Here is a 21,931-nt window from a genome sequence, read left to right as displayed (position 1 = left end):
GGAGAGCTTTCTATATCTTGATGTTGGTGTAAGATATTGCGCAAACGTTCGTCTGAGATACCTAAGTACTCTCAGACGAACGCATGCCTATCACGCACAACGGATTAAATAGACGAATAAAACAAATAATTGTTTTCTATTATTTATTAACTACCCACAAATTACTGTATTGACTGAAAGGTTACAAATTACAATGTTGCTTTGACATTAACAATCATCTAATAAAGTGCCTGATGAACTCTGACAAACTATTGCGGATACGTAGCTACAAGTGAATGGTATGCAGGTAGTATATTATGTGGATTAAGATAATCATTCAAATAACATGTCACTTTCAATTCAGACTTCCATATTTCCACAGTTCGACTAATTTATTTAACTCGTTTTCCAATTTACTTACGAAAATATTTTGATTCGTCGAATTCGATCGAAATCTTCGCTATCTGTGTAACATTTTCGTAAAAATCACTTCCAAATGTTATCAAAAGGTTGTATAATTTCCCAAATACCTACTTGTCTTATATTTTCGAATAATTTCGACAGTCCAAATCCTCTTTTAAAGCTTTCTCTTTCCCTGGTTTCCTGCTGTGAGGAAACAATTGAATGGTCAATCAACAAAGATGTTATGTTTGCCCAAATGTCCAAAACTATTAATATTTATACATAATATATATTTTTGAAAACTTCTTAATGATAACTATTACTACATTGTTCGAAAAGTATGATTCCAATAATATCAGCGATGGTTTATTACAGTATGAAGTTACTATACGGGAGGATATCCAGAGGATCTCTTATCCAATCACAAGATTTCCAAATGACCTGAGCTGCGGACAACGTAACATGATACTGGGGCTCCGGCTCAAAGCAGGAGAAGGAACGGGGTAGATTTTAGTCCACTCAGTAAGAGTTTGATACTTCCTCTAGGATGATATTACCCCGTCAAAAAAAAAAGATTTCTAAATGAAATCTTTGTCAGGTGTTAAAGATAACATGTCAACATGAGTAAGAGAATTTCGTTTATTGTCTGCATATCAAAGATAACTTTATTTGTTGATTCGTAAAACAAGTGATTGGAAAAGTGCATCCCCTTCGTTACCTGTGGTGAATATGGGTACATTTCTACGTAAATATCATAAAATTTGGGCTCACCCATAGCCCTAAACTTAAATCGACTTCCATCTTAGCATTTTAATTAGAAAAAAAGAACAATCACAAACATCTAGTTTCAAAATTGATACATTTGATTGAAATCTGTGAGTTAAAAATGACTTTTAGGTACTAATTGAGAATAAAATTTTAATGTTTATGCCAAATGGGCATTACCTATGCACATTTAATTTCATAGTTAATATTTAAAAAGTATTTAATATCCACTTAGATTGAGAGAGTTGTTCTAATCACTCTATATTAAAAGTGTTTCTACTAGATAAACATTTAAAAAATAGTGAAATACACTAAGATATAATAACAGACGAACAATTTTCGTCTTGTGGTTTAGTGCCAAAAACAGTTTAGACATTCGGTACCATTTATAATAAATCAAGTTGCAAACGACCACTTTTAAGAGAAAACCATAAGTTATACAGAATAACAAAAAGATAACATAAAATATAATTATTAAGAACTTAACTAATTAATGAATAAATCGATCGACAAATAAAAGCAGGTACAGACAACAGTAATTGGCACTATCTATTGAAAACTTACATTCCACTATAAGAATTATTTACTTTTAAATGACGAGATTACAATATATGGCCACGTGGCTATAGGCCTTGTCGCAATACAATATTTGTAAAACGTTGAGAGTTCAAACTACATTTTGTTTTCCATATCTAAGAATCTACTGGAAACTTAGCTTTGCCTCGCGATTTCAAGTCTACGCTAAGTTCATGTGACGTAGCGTGATGATAGCGTGACCTCTATAATTAGGCTATCAAATGCAAAAACATTTAATCATCCGACCTGTAGTTGCATTACCGCACGACAAACAAACAAACTCGTTTATATACAAGCACTATATTATGTAGATTGATGAGATCTTATGCACTTCTATGACCAAAACTTTATATATTGGTGTGCACACAAGAAGAATAAAATTACGTAGGTACCTACAATGATAAGTTCAAAGTCACTACCTAGTGTCAAATGCAATTTTAAAGTCAATTTTCGGTACTGACTGGCTCTACCCACTAGTCTAGCTAGAGTATTAATTTTATGAATATAATCGAAATTATGCGAAGAAACGAAGCTTTGATATAGGTACATATAAAGCAGTAGCTCCTTCCTATGTATTGTGACAGGCAGATACATGGCAACGTTTACAAAAGGTTTCTGTGTCTATTTGGGCATCATTAGAATTAGACCTCTCTTGAACATTCTACAGATTTGAAATCATTGATTAGTGTTAAACTTTCTATCTGCACAAAGATATTATCTTTCTTTCCATCAAAAGATTCAATGATGCTCAAATAGACAAATAACAATAGAAAATCATGATCCCCTCAGGGTTTTATAAAAAGGTAATAAAAATCAAAAAAACAACTACAAAATGCTGAAATATAAATCTAAACAAATCACTTAAACTTTAACATAATGTTTTGAAGCCAACAATTAAAATTATTCAGTCTTGCGATACGTCAAAATAAGATATTTCTAAGTTATGTGTTACACGAAAAACATGGACTATGTCAAGTTTTGTTTCACTTTCGAACTTTGTCTATATTTAACGAAGTTGTCGTGACAAACTGGTTGACGTGACTAGTTTTTTTAAGTTTATTTTTTTTTTGTTTAACTTTGGCAATATAGATATAATTAAGGTTTCTTAACGAAACATTTTGCCTGCTATAGTTCTGTACGCGTGCTCTGGCAAAGCGCAAGCGGCTAATCAAATCAAATTCTGCGTTTACACTTACATAGCTTAGAATAATCTTAAACAAGTAATTTTGTCGAAACTGTTCGACATAGCTACGTGTACACTAACGATATAGCTACCACTACTCATAACATGGATATAATATAAGAACAATAAACTTAAGTATATTAAAGTGTCCATTTCGGATCACTTGTTTAAAATGTTTAAAACAAACCAGTTACTCCCTGGGCTAATGAATATTGATGGACGCAGGGTTATTCATTACGTTATACTTCTTTAAACATGTTGTTGAGACCCAGTAACTCTACGCCGTCTTATAGTTGATTCACTGTTTAAAATTCAATAACCCTGCATTTAGTGAAACCGCTGAGCTGATAATGAAAACAACGCTTTATTCACAAACTAAATGCCAATGCTATATTTTAATTTGCTTACCATTTAGACACTTATTACTCTTAAAAGTGACTATGAGGACCCGTAATTTTGACATCTTGATATTAAATGTGAATGACACTAAATCCATTTCTCTAACAACTACAGCCCTACAACTAGCTACAGATATTTCTTAACATCTACCATTAATAATATAAATTAAAACGACATAATATATTTTCCGAGATCTTTGCAATTTAACTTTGAAATTAAGGTACCTACAAGAAGTACTTAGGTCTCAGAAAATCGTATCGAAATATGTCCGAGACAAAATGGTGACGATTGAAGCGGTTGGTGTAGGGTTCTTTGGGTGGCTCTTTCTTCACCACAGAGCGCCACATACAACTGCTTTCAACAGAATCAACTGAACATTGAACAAAATATCAATTTTGATTCATCTACCACTTGAGTAGATTAATTACAAAACGTTACCAGAAAGTTTTGTTTTTAAAAACTTATTCATAATCTGATAAATCAAAAACTGGTAGCTTCTGCCCCTCTTCTTCTGCTTCTTTCTCAATCTGTCCCAAAACGTCTTGGACGTCCGTTGAATTCTGGAATGTTACAAAACTTATGTCAGTTACTAGCAAACTCGGCGAACTCCTATTTTCCTCCTTTTTTCTTTTTCTTGCTATAAACCTCACGGAGCCCGAGACCTTTCCAACGAATGCAAAACCGCGCAAATCAGTTAGTGCGTTCTAGAGTTATAGCGTCAGGAAGGAAAACCCGACTTATTTTTATACAATAAATATAATAGAATAAGAATAACTATAACAGAATATTATAGGTATAAGTTGGTATGGACTTAGTAATAGTATTTACTTTACTTGCATTTAACTACAGGGCAAAGGAGAAGTTACTATGACTCTATGACCGTGACGTATGTCAACATAGCGATAGCGAATTGTAAGTACAGCAACTTACCAATAAATCTAGAAATGATGGATCGAAATCGTCCAATGAATTTAATGCCGATTCTATTTGATCACTGTCCAAAACTGAAAAAGACATTTTTTTCATTAGTACCATGTATTGATAAAACTGTTTTAAACATGTACGGTTTTACTTTTGAACATTTAAATTACTCACATGACTCGTTAAATAACGCTTCCAATGGTGATCCTGAGTCTGAACTTTGTTCATTCGTTCGGAATACTTCGGTTTCTGTCACCTTCTTTTTGTAAGCAACCTCAAAATCGTCAAACTCATTAGGTCGTTTAGTTCCGCAGGTGTAAGTACTAGTGCTCGGTTGTGGGTACAGATTTGGTGTGAAAAAATCTGTTGGCCCTGAATATTGGGACGGCATGTAGTGCGCCGGTTCCGGTGTCTCATACGGGATTTCCTCCACGGTAGCAGCAAGGGGCTGCTCGTAGAAAATGTCATCAGCATTTTCATTCTGATCAAAATTACCGAAAAATGGTGTAAAGTCAGAAAACGGACTCGGTGAAGAGTCAAAATAGCCCAAGTCAGGAGACGCCACCGTGTTCAGAATCGATGGTGGATTGAATTCTTGCTGTGGTATGTTGGGGGTTGGGGGAGGGTATCTGAAGCTGTTCTCGGGAACGTGCACGTAGTTTGACACGTGACAGCTTTGGAATGGGGCCACCGGTGCTCGCTGCGGTGGCGCCATGTTCGGTTCTATTTGGTGCGTATTGTTATACTTGGGAGTGCTATGACTTGATCCAGCGTAGCTACTTCCCTCTTCATGGCTAGAATCTCTCGGAACCGCCTTTATAACGTTATAGATTTTTTCAATCGCGCTAACTATTCGTTCCTTATTTGGAGGAATTATTGTAAGATGATGTGGCGATTTATTCTTCTGCGGTGAAGAATTTGGTTCTTGAGTAGATTCTGATGGCGCAGGCGATGGTAAATTGGTTACCAAATGTAAAATGACTTGCTCGAGACGCCGCGGGTCTTCCACTGGAACCGCCTCGTCGTCATTCTGCTGAAAATTAGAAAAAAATACGTTTTGATTGCAACAAAATCTTTAGAGTCTTGACTGAATCAACGATTTCACAATTTTTACAACACACTTACCTCATTTTCCTCATGAGCATCTTCGATTTCATCCACTCTAGGGGATTCATTGTTATTTACCAAAAGCCTGAATTTCCTTTTCATTAGTTTTATTAACTGTTTTCCTTCTTCCTCGTCGACGACAGTGTTGGTACACACGAAACTCGTGACGGCGCGCGAGTCCCGGTCGACGTCGAGACAGCCGCGCGTCCTCATGTAGATGGACTGACCATTCTTGGTAATAAGTCGGTAGCATGATTCGCCAAATAGCCTGTGCTGGTCATACACTGCCAAACAAAAATTCTCAAGTTAGATGCTAATAATCCATTTTTGTTTAAACGCTAAGATAAAAAATATAACTTAAAAGTCGCTAAACGCATAGGACGTAAAATATCCTGCAATTATTACTATAGTTCTGCACATTGGCATCACAATTCGTACGTAAGTATTGAAAATAGTTATTATAGCCTAGGTATAGAATAAAGTCTAAATATCTGTTTATATGCCTTTGAAAACATATCTAAGTACCTCTTGTATATCAACTCAAAATGATAAAATAATCAGCATTAAATAGAATGTATTAGATATAAGACTGTCGTTATGCGGTGTAATGGAAAAATAGAAAGTGGCTATCTCAATTAATAATAATTTATCGAATAGATAGACGATAGACGTGGCAGATGAACAGGCGGTAAACAAGTGCCACTAGATGATAATACAGCTCGTCTGATTACGTACGTATTTACTAACAAGCCGTTAAGTGACATTTTCATACACTATTTGTTAGAAAATGCACCTACAGCTACAAAGGAAAATATTCGAAACATTTTATTTTAAACTGAAACAAATGCACTCTTTAGTAAATAGAACTATGTGCCACATAGTTAAAAACGGATTCGCAAAGCGCATAAAATATTGGAATGTTTTAAACAAATATTTTATAACATTTCAGGATTATGTTTTGCGCACAGGTATGGTATTTTAAAATTGTCTGTAAATCATAGTGCTCTCGTATACTGGCATAACTACTAATAGCTAGCCTGTAAGTTGACGAGCAAGTCATCTTTACTAAGCATTGTATTGAAGGCTATTTAGAAACATTAGTTTTTCATATTGGTATATTAATTTGCTTTAAATCCTATTTCAGTACCAATCAAATGTCATGAAGATACAAAAAAGTTGCTTTGTGCACATATTTTATTTGTAGCATGGCTACGTCTAGGGTAAGACTGAAGTGTTACCATAATTTTCCATTCCATCACGGAACGTATGAATGTACATTTTGTACTTTATACATAGTGCAGTATCATTATGTGGAGTTGATAACGTCGACTCAGATCGGTCACCTGTTGCTAGTTTATGTGAACTGTTGCAATCTTATAACCTAGCACCGGAGGTCGAGTCAAACTCATTTACATTCGCACGGAAAAGGAACAGCTCCAACTATCTTGACTGTTGTTCCTTTCTATTACAATGTTTATTTTCACCCACGTAACCTTTTTTGTATGTATTTAGTTTTGTATACATTGAATTGCGCAAGCAGATAACCTTCCTACGTTTTGAAAGTTATCTTTATTAGGTCATTTACTTGCAGTTTTAGTGTAAACTATAGTAGTTTCCTGCATTATATAAGTATCTGGAAACGTGTATCTTGTTGCTGTGGGGGTTTATTGAGAAGTGATGTTGTGGAGTGCAATCATAATGTTGCAATGTTGCTTGGGAAGGGAGAGAGCGCGTGCGAGACGCAGCGTCGGCTGGCTTAGGGCAGAATTGTTCGCAAGGCACTTACTCTCTCGAAGGGCGATGATGACCCAGCGCACATCGTCGCGGTGCATGAAGTTCATTGCGTTCACGCCGCTGACTTCGTGCGTCATGTAGCCGGTGACGAGAGCAATGCGGGAGTCGCACTGTATAATCTCGCCGTCGATCGAGTGCCTGGTGCGGTACTCCATTCTGTACGATTCGAGAGCACTCTCGTTGATGAACGTTTCGCTCGTAGGTCGCACAATACCTATGAACACCTGAAACAGATTCAATTTCATTAATTACCTATTGGATAGCAAGTACACGCTTAAAACACCGGGCGTTGCAGTGTACCTAATTGTAAAGGGGATGGTGGGGTAATGCTCTTCCAAAAGCTGCAGTATTTTATTTAAAATAAATAAAATAAAAATAAAATTTTAACCAACACTTCATCATTAACTATGGTGAACCTATACATACACATACATCGGTCACGGTTTCAAACCTCGTGTGATTGATTTTCAAAAAGCTCAGTAAAATCTCAGTACCTACCTATATCTTGTTAGGAATCGAACAAGAGACAATAGTTGCATTATTGTAGTTACTTCTATTTTTTTGTTTGCCCATAATACAAAACCTTAACTAACTATTTTCTATCGCCAAGATACAATTTTCAGCAATTCAACCATCATAATATTCAAATAAACCAGATATTGAAATAAGATTTTTCTAATAACAACTTCCTACTGCAGCGACTAACGTAACAGGGCAGCAATATATGTTCAAAAACTCATTCTGTATGGTTAGACACAAGTATCCAATAAGAAGTAAGTAATGTAGGAACACGTGAAGAATTTTCTAGAACATCTCTAGTAATAAAAACAATATAAAACTTGTTTTCTGTTTGTTTATTCTCTTTCATCTAGTGCTTTTTGCTCTCGGCGCATTATTGCCACGTGTGGGCTCTACCCAGCAAGAAGACTGTTAAAGAAAAGGTATGGATTCAAAATCCCGGGCAGGGTTTATGATAACTTATTTCATTATAAGTAGGCATGGAAAGTGAACATGACAGTCAAACATTTATTAAACGTACGGGACACCAAAGGGTAAAATCTTTTGACGCACCTACATCCCAATTTTTTCAAGAAAGCGTCCAATTATTCAATATTCTAAAAACAAATCAAGTTACGTAGTCAGGCTAAAACATTTTATCTAACGCAGTGTTTACATTGGACTTGGGCGACGGGGCAAGTTAGTCTAAGTTGTTGTCACTCGGAAATTTCCATTGAACTTTCTCAGTTGCGCTCCTGCACAATGTAACGAGGCGTATCGATTTTTAAAACTATTCCCGGTTTTGTAAACTGAAATGGATTTTGTTTTCAAGTTTTCTTGAAGAACTAGCACCAGAAATGTAACGAACTTGTCACAGATCTTTAACTCGGAAAACTTTGTAAAATTTGAAAGAGAATTTACATAAGTAAATGCTTATAATATTCATGGTTACGATCAATATTACCGTTTAAATTCATTAAGAAAATTGTTATAACGAATAAATATCCAGTTTGATGAAACTCCTCTTATTGTAAAAGTAAATTAGTTTCGTTTAGCAAGAGTCTATTTTTCATCACGTAGCTAACTATCAAAGTGAGACTATGTACCTACATAAAATTTATGTGAAGTATGAATATACATAGATGCACCTTTAACCTGCGCTTTAATTAGCTTGCATGTAACTAAAGAGGTACGTTATATTTATTGCTGGGGATCAAATAAACAAAATGTAATGAAAAACCTTTGAACATAACTTTGTATTGTAGGTACTTAAGTACATAGTTGTAAGTTGTTCGTATATAGGGATGTGGAAAAATACGTGAGGAGCTGAGGGTCTAAAGTTAATGACATTGTTAGTTTACGTCTTCTTCAGTTATAGTTTATTTAGGAAGGCCTCGTAAGAGATAAGGATTACCGAAACTATTCCATATTTATTGATAAAAATTGCAGTGAAATGGAAATAGGTACACCTAATAACTAAGAAATTAAAAAGAACGTTATAGGTGTGTGTAGAACTTTCGAGTACGAAGTACGAGTAACGAAGTTACCTTGAGTTTGTATTCAACTCTTTCCTCAAATTACGAAAATCTTAAAACAAAAACATTAACACGTAAAAATGTAAAGTTAAGATATGACGGTTCCCTACAGAAACTTTTTGATTGTTCCGTCAGTTGTTGACTCGGTTTTATTCTCCAAATGTTTCCCCATTTTGTAAGAATATGGTATAACATTCACGAACTTATTACTCCGCGTAGGTACTTATTTTACTGTGTAACGAAGGGCTATGCTCCTAGCGGTTGCTACGGGTGAGTTAAAAATGAAGTCGTACACGTGTATTGTGAACGCAATTTCGTCCCTTTGCAAGGGGTTACTAAATTGAAATTCTAGTACCAATTTTGTTTCAAGTTATGAATGATTGCACTTCCCTTCAAATGTCAGGCTCGTTGTTTGATGAATGTCTGAATATTTTAATATTTGGGGCTACAGGAACCATAGTGACGACCATAACAATGGTAAGTCGTTGTTCTGTAATAGCTCTAATGCACATGACAGACTAATGACACAGACTTACATGTTCTGTTTGATATCTTATTGACTCTGTCGATATCGTAGTCTGCTATGACCTATCACGGCTTTCCAGACAATCATGTGTTTCAATTTCTTTTCCATGAATAAGCTATTTTCAAGTGGTTGTTTGTCGTAAGAACTATACTAATAACTACTGAACAAATACTTTGCTCTGTCCTAGAGTAGTCTGAAGCTAGTATAAATGGTTTAAATGCTATAGTTGGTCTAGTAACTCTTTTATTATTATCCTCCATTAAGCAGCAAATGAGTTGACTAATTAATTGATTGTTAATAAAAATGTAGCAACAAGTGAATTAAGAAAATCGTTCGTAGCATTGTAAGAAAACAAAGCCCTATCTCTAACTATTACAGATTGTTGCCATCGTGGGCGGGCACATTCGATTTACTTCGAAGCTCGACACGCCACGACCTGTTGCGTCACTTGAAGCATGGCTTGTAAGTCAGGAACCGAGTCCGTAACTAGCTTCATAGAACAAATACATTGTTACACGTGGAAAAGTATCTAGTTGACTCCGATCTACAGTGATCAACTTACGCCCTCTAGCGGGTTGAATCGATATTCGAGTTGAAACAATCCGATTGCCTAGAGGTCCTCCACTCTAGCGAACAGTCGCTCAAACAGGATTTGACGGTAACACTTTTGTTCCATTTAAAAGTTAATTATACGTCAGTGTTAGCTCGAAATTCCTACACGTGGCATAATTGATTTTTTTTCGGCAACGAAACAAAAATGTGAGCATTAAAACCCGAGTTTCATCCCCATGGCGCGCTTCAAATGAAAATGTTAAAACTTGTGCAGCTTATGCATCGCTGCTGCAATCGAGTCTGAAAACTGTCCTCGATACATAATCATCAAGGCATCAGAGAATTTAACTTGGAAAACCTATATTAAGAATCATTTATTCGCTTCAGTTTTCATTAGTAAATCGATATTGGTCTGATAAGATCATCTTTAAAACATGATAGTCACATCAACAGATGGAAATCGTTTACAAAATAAATTCGAAACTAAGATGGGGTAACTTAAATAAACGGTACTTCGTTGCCTATAATTATGTTAATTTGGTCCTGTATCTCAAATTTAAAATATGAGTCCTTCAATGTATTTATATTACCTATATTATATTTTCCTTTTACATGCACTATGGACTATGTTATGGGTGTTAATCCGCGATCGAATCTGGATATCACATTCAATTTAAAAACAGCTTAATCCCTAATAGCCGATTGTACCATACGAATACTGCCGAAGCTTTTAAAGGATTTCGCATTTTCGATTACTAAAAACAAAGAGTTATGATACAAGCAAAACAGTAGTCAAATGTTTCTGTAGGTTTGAAAGTTATTAAAGGACTGGTAAATAATAACATTTTTGCGCAAGACAACTTCAGCAAATTGGCAAAGCAAAAAGAAAGAGAAAATTCTTTAAAGCTTTAAACTGTTGAAAGATTATTTGCAGCATTACCTGAAATTCATGCTAAATTTGTTTGTGATTTATCCTGATAAAAAACCGAATGGAAAACTTATGCCTGTTTGTTTTCTCTTTATATGAAGGATTAGTACTCATCCAATGCATTTTATAAAGTACCGTTATACTGCATTAAATGTACTATACATAATTCATGTTTTATGGACATTGGACGTGCTTTAGAATACATGTTAATTTTTGATTACATTAGGTCTTAGGTTCGTCATTGGGGGTAGAGAGATGCAGCCCATTAAATATTTATACAGAAACAGTTTTAACTTTTAACATAACGTAATATATTACGCTTGTTACAAAAAGGGTAAACTGTAAACGAATGGTAATAAGTATTGTATTCTATTTCAATGACAAAATTACGATTTATCTTTTTGAATAAAAGTAAACATTTAATCGAAATGAAGAAATCGATAAATTTGATTAAATTTAACTACTGCTGGTCAAAGTTTACCAAAACTTTTAATTTATCTGTACGTACAACATGAGATAAGTAATATAGTGCAGTTTTGCGGTCAATAACCCTATCGACAGATTCAAGGCCGCAAGAGATTTTAGGCAAACATAAGTCACAAGTAAATAGCAACTAAGTATTTTTAAGATGTCTAAATGTCAATGTGATGGATACTAGAGTAGTTAACGCTCTATTTCTACTTGTTTTTTTTTTGTTTAAAATAAAAACGTTGCCCAGTAGGATTTTCACCTGTTCACACACACTAGGATTTTCTTTTGTGTAGTGGGTGCGTTTACGAACATACAAGTTCACATACACATGACACCCAGATCCGAAACAACAATTTCTGGATCACACAAAGAGTTGCACCGTGCGGGAAACGAACCCGCTACAGGTTGCACGGCAACCAATTGCCCAGCTATCGCGCCAAACGTGCAGTCTATTGTGATTGGAAAAAAGTTTATGTATGTAATAAGGTACTTACGATATCATTGCCACTGGAGCAGGGGTTGTCAGACCTGGCCCTAGCGCGCCGCACCACCTGACAACAACGGTTGTAGGTGCGGCAGGCGCGGTCGGACTTCCTCAGGGACCCCTCGACGTGGCATGTTATGTACTGGCTGGGCTCAGAGCGCTGGCCCAATTTCTTAAGCCTGTCGATGTAAAGAGTCACATGAAAAAAGTAGCGCAGCATACAAAACACGTAAATAAAATCGCAAATGGAAATTGTATTCGAAATCTTCTGTTGAAACGCTAGCATAGACATTATCGCAAAGCTAAAGAATTTCTAGAATGATTCAATTAGGTATGAGATGATTTTAATGAAATATCGAATGTAGGTAACATATAATAACATTGTAAAGATTGAAATACAGAATTTCATAGTTTTAAATATCGAAACACTTTACCGTGTTTTTTTGAAGTTCGTTTTCAGTTTTCTGATCTTCATTACACGGTTAACTTTTATATTTAAAATAAGTATTATTTTAATAAACATTTTAAGGAACTGATCTTGGTGGATGCGGAATCTGGAATGAAAGTCTCCCTATTTCGGTCACGCGGACCCTTGTCACCATGTTATTTCAATATATGGCTTCACGGAAATAAGAAAGTTGGGATCACAACAAAAGATCAGAAAATAGACGAAAACTTTAGATGTAAAATGTTTTGAAACAGCCAGTTCCTTGGTATTAAAGTACGATGGTTAAAAATTAATTAGGTTATATTTCATCTTGATTTCCCTTTTCTGCATCAGGGTTTAAAATGACACAAAATAAATTTTATGTATAAAAATCATCCAAATGCTCTTTCAGAAAAGACCATTGAAGTAAAGTGACAACAAATGCCAGCCCCATTCTTAGCCACTGATATTATGTATTTGGCAGCCTTATATAACCCCGTAAAGATACGATCAGTTGTATCGGTACTTTCAGCCAAAACCACAATATTTCTGGGTGAATATAGCTTACGTTACTATTTTTGTATGACACAAAATACACCCACAGATGCTAATGTAGAAAATTATAATGATGATGAATGCGGTGAAGAAGTGTGTTATTTCTAATTGCATTATAATATTAGTATTGTATATGACTTCGCTTGTTATTCGCTAGGTAAATATTATTGGCAGCGTTAGCAACTTGTGTATTGTTCTAAAAATCGCTTTGGTCGCTAAATATCAATTTGCTATATAATGCTCTATTTGTTCACTCGCATTTGCCGACCAGCTGATAATAACACAGTTAGTACAACATTACCATTAGCCCCTGAATGGTGGAGTGTGACTCCTACGAGCTAGGAGTGCTATCAGCTATCGTACACCCAATACGTGGCTTGTTCTTGGCGTTTAGTAACGATGACGCCTGGCACATTATGCAAAAAGAATAAAAGCTGGCATTAAGGAGTGCACAGACGCGTCACAGGTCCAGGCCCTACCTACACCGAATACTTGTCAGTTTATTACTATGTTCCGCGTCCGTCGTCTACACCCTGTAGTAAAGAAGAAATATACTTGCTTACATAAATACCACTTACCTAATTGTGAATGCCCGTTTCTCATTTGCTAAAGCCCTTTTGACTTTTTTTATGGCATCAGGTTCGTCTGGTATCAAAAGTTCTCCATTTGGACCCAGTTTTTGGGACCTTGGCATCAGCTGGTCGCGAAGCAAGGCCCGGTCTGCTTCGTGGGTTATTGTATGGAGATTTTGACCCAGAAGGTCGATCTGTTGGGATCAAAGTTGATGAATAAGCTAAAGGTAGCGTGATGCGGTGATATATTATTCTAAATAGGCACAGCCTAAGTGTGTCAAAATCGCATACTTGTATTGCGGCATTTCTTATAGAAATCTATCTCTGCAATCAAGATCAAGTGCATCTAAACATCGCTTGAATTAACTAAATATAAATCGGTATGAAATAAAAATATTACGAATGTAAATGAGGAGGTAATTGACGATGAAAACCCTAATTCAGCGTATTGCACATGCGTTTTTTTATTAAATATGGTAATCGCAAATTCGCTGGTGCGATTAATTCTAATTAGCAATAGCAAATAAGATACAATTATGACTTTTTAAGGGCACTACGTAATAGTAATAACACTAAATGTATAAAATTTATAAGTAGTGGAATTCATTACTTCCCATTTAATGTACAAGTATACTTTTACAACTTATTAATATACAATACTTATTAGCACTATTAAAACTTAATACATCATTGATTTTCCTTAGAAAAATTGAACTAGCCACAACTACTCATAAAAATTTTATTGAGTTATAAATCATGGAACAAAATTGCAAATTCAATCGCATAAGAATCTGTACGTATCAGTTTATCATTAACATTTATAACTACACCTAGGTAATTACAATCGTTTTCCTTATTTACTTTAGTGAGTGCAATTGTAGGTGAATAAACTATTGAAGGTTTTCTTCAAGAAAATAAATAATAATAACTATGTTGCATTACTTATTTGTGTGCCCTAATACTATTTTACTAACAAGCGAAATGTTTTGGTATTTTATTGCAAGAAATCAATCACCAATTTGTGCTGTGATATCATTAATACATGAATAATAGTTAAACAATTATTACTAGCAGTCGTCAAAGTACTTATCAATCGGAAAATCACTTTCTTAACTTTATAGCAATATTTAAACAATCAAATAATGTTTTTAAAATATTTTAACATAATGATTCAAGTTTGAGTTCCATTTTTACTTACCATATGGTTACGTATGCCAAATGATAAACATGAATTAATATCAATGATAGGTACCTATAGACCCCAGACTTTTGAATTAGAGTCATTATTGTTTATATGCGCACAGAAAATAACATTTGAAATCTGCTTACCTCATTATATCCGAGATATTGGTTGACATTTTGTGAGACGACAACAATGATTCCCCTATACGTTGTAGTGATCAGGAAGCCATTAAACATGCTCAAAACTTTTTGAATTGAAGCCGCGCTGAAGTCTCGCGGGGTTTTACCAATCGAGTCACCAAATACTGCGGAAAAAGACACATGTGTTAGTCCTATTTCAAAGAAAAAAAATGTTATTATTATAGGTAGGTATAGTATTAGTAGCCATTCACTTCTTATAGATTGAGGGGTTGCAAATATATTATTATTCCGGTTTAAGCACGCTTTTGCAGAATAGAGAGTGTATTTTCTCACTTAACCATAGGGACTAGGTATTGCCCTATCTATCCTCTTAGGTGCATCGTCAATAGCATTGATAGTAGCGATGGCAAAAAGCTGGTATTTTCCATAATGAGATCTTTAGATTCGACAGTCAAATTTTTGGCTAAAGTAGAATAACTGGTTTTACAGACGTGAAAATAGGTTCCTAGTAGGTACTGGGGACCTATTTTTAATAAGCAATTTTGAATCGATAATTAGGTACTTATCGATTCCAAATTCCAATAATTTCGCAGTATTTACTTTCCAAACCTAATATGTAAAAAAATCATATTTTCAGGAGGAACAAGATTTCCTTAAATAGAGATTTTTCATCTAATACTTTACTCTGCAACTCCTGTGAAACATAACTATTATATTTTATAAAATATTTTTAATTAGCTGCTACAGAAAATAAAAGCGAATGTGGCATTAGCTCGGGTCTCAGTATAAAATATGCTTATTTGAGCAAAGATGTCGTGGCATGTAATGATAATATTAACTGGAAAAGGCGCATTTTTAAAAATAAATAGCTGCTACAGATAATAAACGTCTAGAACGGATGTGTACTAACGAGAAGTTTCTAATTAAAAGCTCTGTTCGCTGTAAATAAAATATATATTTTTTTTATTTATAGAAATGACGTAAGGGATGGTGACATCCTTACTTGCTTAATTGAAAATCTCTTTTTTTACATATTGTATATATTTTTATCTCATGTTTTATTTTTAAAACCTAATTAAGTAAATTAGTGTGGGAAACTCGATCTATATTTACTTGTATCTTTGCACATATGATAAAGAAGTATGTAGTAATCGTTTAACTTATTTTTTATGCCTAAATCTAGTCAGCTTGATCATGATATTTATCTCTGTTCCCATTTCCCAATCACCCACGAATTGGTTTCGAAAGTTTTATGAAGAGAAATGAGAAGCTATAGGATTTAGGATAGAATTTTTATTTGGTGTCTAAAACCCATTAAAAATCATTATAAAAGGCTTTCCGATTTTAAAATGAGGTTAAAAAAAATCAAGCAGTAGATATAATTGGGTTAAAGTACCAATTTTATTTTCATTTTGAATCCTTTCTTTATGGATTGTAATACGATATTTTAAAATTATTATTTACTCCATGTTGGATAAGGTTATGGCAATATTACGCCACCGCGTTATGACTTGTTCACGCTGTCTACAGTGACATTGAAACTAAAATAACTGAATTCGCTATGCAGTGTGTTGACGCCCTAAGCATAGGAGCATGGCGCCGCACGTGCGCTGGCGCACTCACGTTACTATACACGACCGGATTTTATATTGATAGACAAATATGTTACATTGCAATAACTAATTGTACTAAATCCCACATAAATACTATGTTAATGTTTAATGGCAATCAACTTAATTCATTCTTACTTGACTATTTTTCTACATTCATCTAATCAGCAGGTAGGTACTGTTCGCAAAAGATAACACTATACCTATAGTTACTAACTCTGCATAATGAATTTACACAAACGACAACATTATCTAATTTGACAGCAAAATATGACGTACGAAAACAATATACATAGGTACGCGTTACTATGTATCGTGAATGTATAATTAGAGCATAAAAATTAAAGTAATTATGTAGATAAGATCATACGTGAATATGTTATTATGTAAAGCGTGTTTAATGAAATGCATGTTACATTTAGCGAGCAAACTAATAGTGACACGAATGTGTGAGCCGCTACTATGAATAGATTTGCACTTTGCACTAGTTCATTGGCTACGTCCAGTTACCGACGGATCCTCATCGAATAGGCATCGGATGTCTTACAATGCAACGTCAGTCCCAAAAACAACCACCTTTTAATCGAGATCAATCGCGTTCAATTTCATTACAACTGCAAATATTGAAGTGTCACATTGTATGAAATGACGTTGCAACAATGTTGCCTAATAATATTACACTTTCACGATCGAAAATCGATATAATACAATACATCTGGAAGCTATGAGGTACATGTTTATACATTACTTTCATCAATATTAAATCCTACCTTTAACCCATTAGTGGGAGGAAGCTTCCTTGCTATGTTGTTAAAATACTTACTTTATCTTTAAACGTGGCTTAGCCTACCCCACTTCATTGTTTTATATGAAATTAATATTCTAATTTTGTGAGTCATTGTGTTTATACATTGCCAGTAGGTACCTATTTACTGAGGTACTCGTTCCACGCACACGTTATGTACTTACAAGTTGTTACTTTACAAGTTATGGACCATTTTATGACTTTTATAGGTTTTGTTCTTAATGGAGATACTTAGGTTAGTATGACAACAATTAATATGATGAAACATCTTTGGAGAGTAACAACATACTTTATAGAATGCTCTAGGCTTACCTATATAGGGTCTACGTGTTGAGTTACCACAGGATTGCATAATATGAATGCCTATGAACCTATATTTTATGTCTAACTAATTCAAATTAGAACACTAAGTAATCTAATTATTTAATGGACGTACAATTTCTATAAATGCATTGCTGTCTCTTTATTTTATCAAAGTTATACTCTCGTATGTGGAAAATGACATGCCATTAATAACAAGATACAAAATGTGCGCACCTGCATCGTCTGTCGGCTATCCTGCTAAATCTAATTGCATCTAGGTACACTCACGATAGTAGTTCAGTCTAAGACAATTCAATTTAGTCGTGTATGCCCATCGTAATTGGTATGGGTGGAGTTTGCATTCCAACACATAACAATTACTGATTGGAATGTGGTGAAACTAGAAAATATTTGCAAATTAAAGCGTAGAACTAGATCACTCACTGCGTCACTCAAACCCATAAGGTGATCAGGTTATACGAGTCTGGGAGCTGATGACATACTGACAATGGAGGGTCTAATTGCTTAATTATCATATCGAGTGTCTACATAGTTACATAACAAATAGCTCAAAGAGATTTTCGAGAAGCAGAAAGACTGATGAAATGTAAGTAGTGATAGCTTTGTCCTATTAAACTGGACTTAACGACGCCTTTACTTTACGTTGGCAAAATATTTATGGTAAATGTGTACAGTCAGCACAGTTATTAACTATACAGGTAAGAAAATAAAACGTTGATTCAGTAGAAAGACAGTAACCACTGCACCGACCAATGGTTACAAAAGATATGGCTTCGTTAAAAACTATAGGTATAGTTTATTATAATAATAGGCTATTGTCTGAGGGCGCTTGTCCACCAGATATGTGCTATGCTTCGTTGCTATGGATAAGTTTGGCTTCCACCAATAATATTCATTGGTACACATAGCATAGCACTGGTGGAACACGACACGGCGTAACTTCACGTCGCAACATTAACATTTTACGAGCGGTCAAGCAAAGTAATTACTTAGTAAGTACTTTCTTCTTGAAGATTCAAACGAACCTAAGTAAAAATAAAGACGAAAATCCTTTGAAAACTAAATCATTCTGAGACAGTTTTTAAAGCTTAACTATACTTGATTGACGTCACTTTTTGCCATAGCCAGTTATATTATTTAACGTTTTTTATATAATTATTATCCTTTTCTTTTAGGGAGAGGGAAATTGTTCAATTACTTCTCCTAGCCTTGGGTAAGGCGAGATACGAGTGTCAGACTCTTATTAACTAAGCACAAAGTACCCCGTTCCTACTCCTGCTTTGATACATTAGAACACATACTCGTCGCCAAAGTGGAAGCGTGACCACCTAAGTAGGTACCCGCTCTCTAGGTGTTTGCTTACCAACAATCTTCCTACGTGATTGCTTACCATCCGTGCTTTGTCACCCTATGCCATAAAAATACCACTGTATATAGTTACTTACCGTATTGATGAGCTCGCAGATAATGTGCTGTAAGACGCAATACAGTCGTCTTGTCCAATTTACGCCTAGCTGCCACTACTGGTGGCACCATAGACGCGAGATCGGCAACAGACTGGTTCAGTCTATCCCGTCTCATTTTCTCCGCACGGTTGCGGACCTCCCTCGGATTCTCTCTGTAACACAAAACAAAACACAATTTCAAAAACATTCCTTTAACATACCTATATAGCCTATGTACCTATATGTATACCTATGTTTACGTATGACCAAAATAACAAAATTCAAATAAATTCCTACATAATCATCATTCGTCGTTTGAATCGTATAGATCAGAATCAGAAACTCTTCCTACGTTTATCTGGACTCTTTGTAAACTGTCGTCAACTCAATATTTATTGATATGATATTACATAAAATATTAATTAATATTTTTAGGGTAATACTGTTTTTGTTATCTAGGTTGATGGTTTACAATATGTAAAGGAGCTTTAAGGGCGTCCCGCGTGGGTAGCACCTGGTCACATCTACCTACGGCTACCAAAATATTCATTTCCCGCATAGAACAAAAGGTGGTAATTTTTTGCAGACACATTTATAGGTAGAGATAACTACTATTTGTATATTGGTAACATGAACTAGCTTCTAGGAATAGCCTAATTGAAAGTTTACAATTCATGACTTTTGTATAATCAAACATCCTGTTAGTCGGACGAATTACATTGTATTCATGTTCGTCAACATTTATGCACATACTTACATGCGAATACATCCTGATTTACAACTCGATTCTAGAATTCTACGCATTTTTCAATAAAAAAAACAATTAGAAAAGCATAGAAATTACACTTTTGAATACACTAGTTTGGTTTTCGCGGCATTTGTAATGCATGCCGAATCTAATTTGAGGACACGACATAATAATTATGTAAATTACAATTCATTTAATGAAGATAAGTACTAAATTATAGACATAAAGAATTTACTCACTAAAATTCTAATAAAATATTAATAACAAAAAAAAAACGAAACATTATTTGTGCTTTCGACGCGGTAAAAAGGCGGGAAGAGAGCAAAATAAAATGGCGGTTTAATTTCAAGTAATACTAAAAAAACATTTTATTCTGCCTATTGTTTATGGTAAATCATTTCAAAAACGATATTTTCTATGAATTTTGTATGAAATAGTGCATTATGACGTCATAAGTTTTTGATGTCAAATAGCAGACTTATTTCTAGAAATTTAGCTAGAAAAAATCGAAAAATAAATAGTTCATCAAATTTATGAATGAGAGTGTGATTATTTTTTAATATTTTATTGTATTGAAAAGTTGTAATAATTTATTTTTGACCGAGGATAGTACCCCATTCCAGAGACACAGGAGCACAAAGAATATAAAAAAGTATTCGTTTGTTCCATTTTTAAATTAATGAACTCCAATTATTATTCTGTAAAATTTAATTTTTAAACTTTATTATTAAAGTAGGAAATTAGGTACAATCACAGTACAATATATTATAATTAAAAAAAAATCTATAAAAATATTTGATGATTTTAGATGCCATGTGGCCATGTTTTTATTGTTGTTGATTGCTAGTTTTTCAAGTTTATACCTTATTAGGTATAAAGTTTAGGATATTATCCTAAAGCGCTTGTGAGCTTGTTACAGGTGTATGTACTAAGTTTTTTTTTTTTACTTTTGGAAGGTTTACCTAACTGAAGGTCACAGTTATATTTCTTAAAAAAGTTTTTATCTAAACGACAGTGATGTGACCTAAATCAATTCTAAAGAGTATTCGCACAAAACGAATGTCGAAAATTATGTGACAATTAAAAAGTTTCTTACAAAGTCGAAAATCGAAACGTCATTCGTGACATCACTCGTGTTGCAAGTGAACTATATAGCAAAATGTATAATAAAATTGTACCTACGTATAATTTATTTTTCATAACTTATACATATTATAAAAGTTAAATGAGGCTAGGGTAATATGAAATGCATGAAAGGTAGAAGTTGTTCAATGTCTGGGGAAAATCACGGGTGTTGTAGGTACATACCTACCAACTGAATGCGTTTATTTATATGAAGCAGTGAAAACGTATTACAATGCTCAGTATTATATAATTATGTCTGTTGTTGTGTGATATCAATTTCAAACTTTCTCTGCATATAGGTAGAGTACATTTTCCTACTGAATTAGAAAACTTTTTCGTCTAGGGACCCGATTATAATAATATTATAGGTATATATTTATTTTCCGCTTCTAACTATGTATCTAATTACTTTCGTATCCTTTAATATATTACGTACAGATATCATATTTAATATGGCAAGGTTGCCCCCAAGTTAACTTATTTCTGTTTTTTAGCTTCAATCGTTGTAGGTACTGTGAGTAAAGCGTCACGCTTGGGCTCGTGTAAAATCAGCTACTGGTACTAGGATAATAACCCTTAAGATGTTGGATACCCTTGAGATTTGCTTACCAACAACAATACTGGTATTTGCTCTGAAGGAGCTGTTAGTTAGTGCTTCGAATATCTATCTTTACTTAGATCAATAGAGTATTTGCTACCGGCCTCTCTGGTGACTAACCCGAGTTTACGATTCAGCAATTCCTTTATTTAATGTCGTTTCCTTGTCTTAGCGAAATAGGCTTAAAACTTCTTTCTTACTCTTTTCAAAATCTTTTTTCGTTGATACCTATCCTAATCACATTATTTTCACAATTATCTTAGAATCTCAAGTCTTGAA

At 34.4% G+C, this 21,931-nt stretch overlaps 1 protein-coding gene and 1 long non-coding RNA gene across 4 annotated transcripts in view; both read right to left on the bottom strand.

The window, feature by feature from the left end:
* LOC126912367 (uncharacterized) overlaps nucleotides 1-21,931 on the bottom strand; it is a 197,679-nt gene that overhangs the window by 93,877 nt on the left and 81,871 nt on the right. The gene's annotated exons all lie outside the window — the stretch shown is intronic.
* The window catches only part of LOC118273548 (neuronal PAS domain-containing protein 2), a 79,519-nt gene continuing 57,717 nt past the window's right edge, over nucleotides 130-21,931 (bottom strand). For 2 of the 3 annotated variants that reach the window (XM_035590620.2, XM_035590781.2), the window contains 9 exons: nucleotides 19,182-19,354; nucleotides 15,004-15,161; nucleotides 13,681-13,868; nucleotides 12,131-12,299; nucleotides 7,119-7,350; nucleotides 5,351-5,616; nucleotides 4,400-5,258; nucleotides 4,235-4,308; nucleotides 130-3,864 (listed from right to left, as the gene is read on the bottom strand). In XM_035590620.2, the coding sequence (XP_035446513.2) occupies nucleotides 3,766-3,864; nucleotides 4,235-4,308; nucleotides 4,400-5,258; nucleotides 5,351-5,616; nucleotides 7,119-7,350; nucleotides 12,131-12,299; nucleotides 13,681-13,868; nucleotides 15,004-15,161; nucleotides 19,182-19,354 (2,218 nt within the window). In that variant the 3' untranslated portion in view covers nucleotides 130-3,765. The remainder of the gene's footprint in view (nucleotides 3,865-4,234; nucleotides 4,309-4,399; nucleotides 5,259-5,350; nucleotides 5,617-7,118; nucleotides 7,351-12,130; nucleotides 12,300-13,680; nucleotides 13,869-15,003; nucleotides 15,162-19,181; nucleotides 19,355-21,931) is intronic. The other variant, XM_035590697.2, reaches the window with a different exon arrangement.

This window comes from Spodoptera frugiperda, chromosome 25 (assembly GCF_023101765.2).
Source record: "Spodoptera frugiperda isolate SF20-4 chromosome 25, AGI-APGP_CSIRO_Sfru_2.0, whole genome shotgun sequence".
NCBI classification, from domain to species: Eukaryota; Metazoa; Arthropoda; class Insecta; order Lepidoptera; family Noctuidae; genus Spodoptera; species Spodoptera frugiperda.
Note: the sequence above shows the minus strand (reverse complement) of the source record. Positions and strands in the feature narration are given on the sequence as shown.